An 8,672-nucleotide genomic window follows, 5' to 3' on the forward strand; every position below is an offset into this window, starting at 1 on the left:
TATCATCTTCAACCTATTCGAAAATGGGATGGACCATGAATTGATCGATAGTATTTTTTTATGACCACAAGCATTAGCTGCATAGGGTATCAATAGATCCATGTCACAGGCTCACAGCGATATGCAGACTAGGTAGATGATTTAATTTTTCTGACAACTTAATTTTCATATTTCTAAAACATTTTCAGTAATAATATATGTTCCGTTTTCGAAAATGTTACTATATATATATATATATTTTTTTACTATATTAGAATATTTGTTAGGGGAACAAAATTTTTTTTTTTTAACAACTGAATGCCACAGACTAATCCATATCCACAAGCTGTATATAATTATTTTAGTATTTCAATGTAGCATCGAGTTCAGAGATAAGAAATTACATCATCATTTGCTTTTGATGTAGGAAGGAACATCAGCAAGCAATCAAATAATTCATGAGCGAGAGAATCCCTAACTAAGAAGAAGAACATTGTTTTACGTGTAGAACAGAAAGCGCATATCCGTTTTGGCAACAGCGGGTCCCATCCTCCTCACGCGGTGCTTTATCCGACCCGACCCGAAACTATCAATATTCTTCCTAGAACCATACCCTTTGTTAGAATGTATTCTTATCATGAATTTTCTAAAATTTTTGCTAAATATAGAAAATATAATTTTTGTCTGAAAATAATATGATTAAGTAAAAATATTTTCTAAAATAATTTTATAATTAAATATAAAAACTGGTTTATAAATACTCTTAATTTTTAGTATTTACTATATGGTCTTTTAACTACCAATGTAATATATTTTAACTTAAAATGAATAAAATATATTTATAAATAAGTAATAATTTTTATATATATATTTTATATCAGATTTTGATGATTTAACTATCGGATAAATTTGTTGCTGACAAAAAAAACTATTGGATAAATTTTGATATATGGTTTATTTCAATTTTTTCAAAAAAAAAACTACCGGAGACATGCAAATATACTCTAATCAATTTTTTCTAACATTTTTAAAGGGTTAATCGATTATTGAGTTGTCTCTCAACATTAAATATGTTAGCTGGAAAAGATACTAGCTAGTAGTTGCAAAAGATAATTGTACTTTTAATCTATATCCCCTAAGATGTGCCTAAAAATAAATTTATATCCACAAGCAAATCAAAATCCTCTTTGCGTTTCCTAGTTGGATCATCTTTTTCATCTTTTAATTTAAAACCAAAATTCATTTGCATTATCCGATAGTACAAAATAAGACAATTTATGAAACTTGTAAAATTAATTACATCTAAACTTTAACGTAGTCACAAATATTTAAAGTTTAAATCTTGGAGTATTTTCCAGTAATAAGTATTTGGATAAACTTCATAATCAACTAAGCTATACACTTGATGAGGTAAAATCCACTTTTTAACGGTAATAATCATGAATATAAATAACCAAAACAGATATTGAAGTTATCAATATTGATAGTATTTGTAGTCATACATTAAAACTTAGGTAGTTATATATTACAAAAAAAAAAAAAAAAACTTAGGTAGTTAGGACATCTCCAACTCTACTCCAAGACCCACTCCAAACTCCATTTTGCAGTGAAATCATCTTCAACCACACTCCAAAACCCACTCCAAAATGGAGTAATAGATATGATTAATCCAAATATGGAGTTGAACTTTTTTATTTATAAAATGATCCTCTATATCTAAATATTTTCGTTTTTAATAAAATATTATTATAAATAAATATATAAATATTATTTTACTATATATATTATAAAAATTAATGTTAATATTTTTTAATTATATAAATATCCATCGAATGAACAATTTTATGCAACAAAATATATATAATATAAAACATAAAATACCATACATATAAAAAATAAAAGATAAGCATCATACAAAAGATATATAATATAAAACATAAAAGATCGTACATATGAAAATGGACTATTTTACAAATAGTATAAATGAAAGATGATATTACTAATTTTTTAATAAATTTAAAAATAATATATATTTAAAATATTATATTTTGAAGTAGGAAATAGAATAATACATTGGAGCAAAACTCAACTTCATTTTGGAACTACTGTATTTTGTAGTAGAAAATGGAGTAATACATTGGAGATGTTGTCATACAGTCTCGCTATTTATTTAGTTTTTATGAAGATGATGCATAGGTTAGTTGAGAAATATAAATAAAAAAATAATGATCTGTTTAAGGAAGCCTCTGTGCGAAAAAGAGGCTCTACGGGACGTTCCCATTCTCGTCCTTATACAGCTTGCCTGAGCCAGCTGTTTTCTTCTTCATCTCTCTCTCTCTCTCTCTCTCTCTCTCTCTCGCGTCGAACTCTTTTCCTCGCTCTCAAATTCCTTTCCTCTATCAAATCGTCGGCATTGTCTACATTTCCGATCATTCGAAATCTCCGGCGACAAGCCTGATCTCAAGGTTTGTTGAATTATTATTATTATTATTTTATTTTCCGGAACTTTCTCTGATCTCCGTCAATGTCGGTTTAGTCTCACGTCAATTTTTTTATCATCGCGTGTTTTCCCTTAATTTTCGTTAGATCTGGTTGCAATTTCGTTTGATCTGATCGATTCGTTCGCGTTTTGATTAGCCGTGATTCGTCGGTGCAAGCTGTGAAAATGCCGGTGGAGGTGGAGAGAGACCAAGGAGAGGTGTCGGTGAAGGTTGATATGGAGAATGCCGCTGAGAACAAACAGGAGGTGGTAGCTCCGGCCTCCAAAGAGGACGCTGGGGATGAGATCAGCCGTGGCGGCAACAATGGCAACGGCAACGGTAGCGGAAACGAGAAGGAGGATACCGATGGTTCCTACGTTTTCGTTACGGAGAACGATACCGTGGGAGATGATCCCGTCGTGTCTAATTCTGTTGAGGCGGTTGATGATGCCACTGTGGAGAAAGATCTAAAGGAGGGAGAGGTTCTGAATCCTGAGGAAGGTAAGGTGGAGGCTACAAGTAGTCAAACGGTGGAAGTTTCTGGACAAGAGAAGGCAATTCATGGACCAGAGGAAGTCGTTGAGATCCCAAAGTCAGATCTTCTTGAGAAAAGTGTGGATCAAGAGAATCCTGGTAATGGGCATCTTGACATTGGGCTTGATGGTAATGTGGAATCTATTGAGGAAGTGGATCAAGATTCTGAAGTTGGATCCAGGGATATTCCAGAGAATAATGCTGAGGATCCTGCGGATTTGCAGGGAAAGCCTGAAGATAAAATCGAATCTGAGATTAAAACAGATGTGGAGGGGCATCAAGGGGATATGACTGAAGCTCAAGAAAAATCTGATCTGGATGTAGATGTTTCTGAAGATCTCCAACATAACGAAGACGTAGCAAAGCCTTCCCTAGGTGATTCAGATGAGGGAAGTGAGTCTAAGGTTTCTCCAACTGACCATAATGATGGAGGCATGGGTCTGGAACAACCTACGCTAACAGATCCAGCTGATACCGTTAATGGATCTGAAACTGTGAATGATCGCACTGGATCTGAATCTGTAGCAGTTTTGGAACCTGTTTCTGCTGAGAACGGTCACCCTCAGTTAGAGTCAGAGGTTGAGAAAACTGGTGATGCTCCATTCACTTCAGAGGCGGAAAAAGTCAATGCTTCTGATGGTGATGTGTTGCCAGAATCTGGAACCGTGGAGGTTGGTGTATCAGAGGTAAGTACTGACGTCCCGAATGATAGTCAAACTCTCACCGACGTCAGCTTGGAATCCCACACATCTGGCGAAGATGGTGTTGTTGAAAATGGTAATAGCAACCCAGAATCTGAAGCGATTCAGGACAGTGATTTTGTTGACAACAACAAGGTGCAATCTGAAGCTAAAGCTGTTGAAGCTTCTGTTTTTGACGAGAGTATGACTACTCATCAAGAATCTCAAGATGCCAGCGAACCTGCTTGTAATGAAGATGGAAAACAACAGATAGCATCTGAAGTTACGGAAGTTCTTGATGCCCCTGCTTCAGAAGAAAGCAGTGATGCTGTCATTGTTTCCAAAGATAGTGCTCTGGTAGCTCCCGTTTCTGATGACTTATCTTGTACTAAACAGCAGGAATCAGAACGTGGTGAGATATCTGGGATTGTTGAAAAACTTCCATCCCATGAGCTACATGAAGATGCAACTTCTGGCAATAATCCAAGTGTATATCTAAACGATGACACCAGAAGTCAAGGTTTCTCAGAGGATCATGGTGTTGATACGAACCAGAAGATCCAAGATGATAGCAGTGTTCAGTCAAAAGAAGTTACCGACGTGAATGAAAAACATGCTCCAGTTGAGAAAGTTCAAGAGAACAACTCCGAAAGGGACTTAGATACTGGCGGTGATGTTTGTCTAACCTCTGCTGAGGAAGTGAAAGAGTTACCTGCAGGGGATCTTTCTGGGAATGAGAGTGCTGTCACCATCTCTACAAACGTCAATAGATCATCGAGCTTGTTGGATTCCAAAACCGCTGTCTCTGAGTTGGCAGAAAGCTCAGCAGAAGGACCGGTTGGAGACACAGGCGCCGTTGCAACGAAATCTGAAACTGCGCAACCAGTTAAAGAAAGCACTGAACCACATGTTGTTGCGCCCGCTATTCAATTTGGTGAAATAAACAGAGAAGTCCATTGTTGTTCAGAAGTGAATGTTCCCATCCCTGTTGATGTGCGTGAGGATATACCTTCGGAAGAAGTTCCTGAGATAAATGACGCGGACATAAAAGATAGATCTGTGATGAAAACAGATGAAGAAGTCGATTCGAATACTGAGAGCCTTGACAGCACAAAAGCCCCTCTTGACAACAATGATCTAATAAAGGTAAGCAAAGAGGAGGATTCGAGGGAGGAAAAAAATGAGACAGATGGCGCCACTGCCTCAGTTGCATCTGAAACCAAGACTTGTGCAGAGGATCTTGAATCTAAAGTGGTTACAGCTAGTGATACCAAACATACAGGAGCTACAGACTGCGTGGAAAGCCAACATGTTGAAATCAAAGGAGGTAATAAAGTGATATAAAATGAAATTAGGCTATTTACTTGTTTTTTTTTGAGGAAACGCTGGAGTTGACTGTATATCTACATTTTTGTGTTCAGGAGATGCTGCTAAAACAGATGATAAAGTAGAAGGTTCAGCGCTTGATGCTTCAGAAGGAAACACTGTAGCGGCAGAGATAGAGAAAAGACCATTCTACTTTCTGCCTAGAGTTCCAAGATATGATGACGAGAAGTTAGCTGAGCAACTCAAGCATGCTGAAGCGCAGGTTGATCAAAAAACACAGAGTCGGGATGCTCTTAGAGAGGACATCCAAAAGATACGCGTAAGAAATGCTTTTGAGATCTGTCATAACGTAAAGCATTCTATAGTAAATTTGGCTCTGACCTCTGTTGAAATGATTATTTCTAGGCAACATGCAAGGACTATGATATCAGTTACAAGGCGGCCATGGCAGAAGAGAGATCTGCAAGAAAAGCAATGCATTCTAAACGGCAGGAAATTGAGGCCCTTCAGTCTGTGATTAGCCGGGTTAAGAGTGCTGCCTCTGTTGACGATATTGATTCAAGGGTATGGCTCCCTGCAGATCACATTTCCAGCAAAGTGTTATTACAATAGTTTTCTTGTCAACCTTGACTATGCTCAATCTATCTTATTTTCTTCCAATCAGGTGAATAATATGGAACACATGATACAACACGAAACTCTATCTCTGAGTGAAGAAAAAGGATACATTCGGGAAATAAAGCAGTTGAAGCAACTCCGTGGTCAGATATCTTCGAGTATGGGTACCAAGGATGAAGTTAAGCAAGCATTAGATGACAAAGAGAAAACGGAAGAGCGTTTGAAGGTACACTACAATCTATACAATGTAGCAGTCATCTTTATGTCCCATCTGGATTTCTTTAATTGATACCCGCTTCTTGTCTCTGTACACTGATTCAACCCTATTTTGTCGGTTGAAGGATCTTTGTTTCCTTCTATTTACATAGCGTCCATCAGGGTGATTTAGCTATCTCGTCCTTTCTTTGCGGATATCATTTACACAGTGCATAATGTGACATTTCTGATAATGACAGATGTTGAGAAAGGAACTTGACGTCCTCAGAAGCGATCTCTCAAAAGTCGAAGCAGTCACAAAAGCTGCTAAGAAAAAGTGTGATGAGGAATGGGAAGTGCAGAATAAACTGCAACAACAGTTCAGAGCTGCTGATGCCGTTCGCCAGGAAGCATTTGTGCACCTACAGGATTTGAAGAAACAACAACGAGAAAAGGTACTCAGAGAGCATCTGGATTCGGACATAAACTGACAAATGCTTGCATCTATATTTGGATTTAATCCTTCATGTTTACAATTCCTTTTTGGTATTGCAGAACAAATATTTCTTCAAGTATAGAGATGATTCAAGGGCAGCAAATGAAATGGCTTTGAAGAAAGACAGGGCAGCCCTGCAAAGCCTTTGTTCTGACCAGGTTTGAGCACAAGCCAAATAAATTTCTAACTACGGTTTTATGCCTGTATGTCGGTTTGGAACTCATTATAGCCTTTAAACAGGTGGAGAATTTCATGAATATGTGGAACAACAACGAAGAGTTCCGTAGCTACTACGTAAGATGCAACACAAGGAGTACGTTAAGAAGATTAGGAACACTAGATGGGCGATCTCTTGGCCCTGATGAGGAACCACCCCGGATCGCTTATGCTGCAAGAACGGACAAATTTAGAACTGTGAGTGACAGGGCAGAGAAACATGAGACAGCTCCACCAGTTTTAGCAAAACAAGAGAAGGTCGTTAAATTTGAAGGTTCAAAAGTTGAAAACAGTGGAAAGGATATTCCAAAACCGGCTGAACAGAAGAGCCAGACCACGAAACCTAAGAAGGCCGTCAAACCAGACCAGCCTCCACAAATTGTCAAGGAATTGGTGTCTGCAAAAGAGGAGATAGAGAAGTCAGCAACAAAGGAAGAAGAAGAAGAGACACCTAAGTTAACCAAAGAGGAAGAGGAACAGATTAAGAAAGAAGAAGAGAAGAGGAAACAAAAGGAAGCAGCGAAGATTAAGGAGCAGCATCGCTTGGAGGAAATAGCCAAAGCGAAAGAGGCAATGGAGAGGAAGAAGAAGAGAGAAGAAAAAGCAAAAGCAAGAGCTGCTCTTAAGGCTCAGAAGGAAGCTGAAGAAAAGGAAAAGGTAACTTATTATTATTATCTAGTCTCGCTCGCCAGTATGTTTAAGTTGGGACAAGAATGATTCATAAACTCTTGTGCTTGTCATTGATCTGATGCACAAACTCTCTCTTATGTAGGAACGAGAAAAGAAACTAAGGAAGAAGGAGAGAAGAAAGGGAGTTATTACATCAGAAGAGACAGCAGAAAACCCAACTGAGACATCAGAAGCTGTAATCGAAACTCCAAGGGAGATTGATGTTCCAAAGAAACAAACCGCTGAGGAGAGCCAACAAATCAAGAAGTCCCACAAACCATCATCACAGTTTCTCAAACAAAACAAGTCGAAATCTATTCCACTACCTTTGAGGAACCGAGGAAGCAAGAAAAAACTGAAGCAGTGGATGTGGATTGGACTCATAGTTCTGGTCGCCCTCGCATTGTTCCTTCTCGGTAACGCAAATCTCTCCTTCTCTCCCGAAAATCTATGGTTTATATAAAAAAGAGAAATGATGAAAGTGGCACACACTCTCACACACTTTCCCTTCGTGCTTTTCTATAGTAAGTTTTGTTTGGATCCTCATCTTTAATTAGTTTGGGTTGTGTTTGGTGTTTTCTATTTATTTTGTTCTTAAAAGTGGAAGCTCTGATTCATTGATTTCACACAGACAACAGACATTAGATTGGTTTTGCTTGCTTGGTATCGTCTAAGAAACACGACTTTAAGTTTTGTTTTTATACCATAATATATTATTATAGCAATAATGTCTTTTGATCTGAAACATAGTGTCTCCAAAAGTCAATGTCTCATGTAACAGGAATAGTATTACTAACTGCTATTGTAGTTCATAGCATTCAGTACTCCATTATTGTCAAAGTAAGGACCAACATCCATTCTCGGTGTTGGTAAACATCTTCACACCTATGTACCACTTGAGTTGGCGAATCCGTTTCATATTCTATATTTTGATCCAAATAGAAACAGCTTCAAAAGAGTCATAGTTGAAGGGGTTGTTGGTGATCAACTTATGCGCCGTGATGGACTATGAGACGACGATACTCTCTGCACCACGTCTACTTATTCTAATCACAAAGAGATTCCCATGTCTTTATAAGACATGAAACTCGTTGCCTTCAACTATAACTAGGAGAAGGAAAAGAGGCATGGACAATCAGATATTGTGAAATTAGAAAATGTTATATGTTATCTTCTTAAGAATGACGTGAACTCTTTGTGGTCACAGCATCACCTACAACGCAATATGAACTAGTTTACAAACGATTAAACAAGATTATCCAGATGTTTGACTCTAACATCTAATTTTAATTTCGTTTTCATGACCCATAAACTAATTACTAAGCATAAAATAGTTAGTTATGTAATATTTAACTTCAGATATGTGGAAATTAAGATTAGGAAAATGGTTGCGTTCAAACTCAGCCGAATCTTTTTACATTCACAGGACACGTGACATATAGCGCGCATTACTATTTTTCGTATCCTTCTCTCATCTCT

General features: G+C 37.4%; 1 protein-coding gene across 1 annotated transcript; it reads left to right on the plus strand.

Moving 5' to 3' along the window:
• The first annotated feature begins 2,242 nt into the window (after positions 1-2,242).
• On the plus strand, positions 2,243-7,887 carry LOC106294669 (early endosome antigen 1). Its single transcript, XM_013730281.1, has 9 exons — positions 2,243-2,444; positions 2,617-5,000; positions 5,095-5,318; positions 5,405-5,563; positions 5,664-5,843; positions 6,073-6,267; positions 6,368-6,466; positions 6,549-7,181; positions 7,297-7,887. The coding sequence occupies exons 2-9, from the start codon at positions 2,645-2,647 to the stop codon at positions 7,654-7,656; spliced, it is 4,206 nt and encodes a 1,401-aa protein (XP_013585735.1). The 5' UTR covers positions 2,243-2,444; positions 2,617-2,644; the 3' UTR covers positions 7,657-7,887.
• The last annotated feature ends 785 nt before the right edge of the window (positions 7,888-8,672 follow it).

This window comes from Brassica oleracea, chromosome C5, assembly GCF_000695525.1.
Source record: "Brassica oleracea var. oleracea cultivar TO1000 chromosome C5, BOL, whole genome shotgun sequence".
Classification (NCBI taxonomy): Eukaryota; Viridiplantae; Streptophyta; class Magnoliopsida; order Brassicales; family Brassicaceae; genus Brassica; species Brassica oleracea.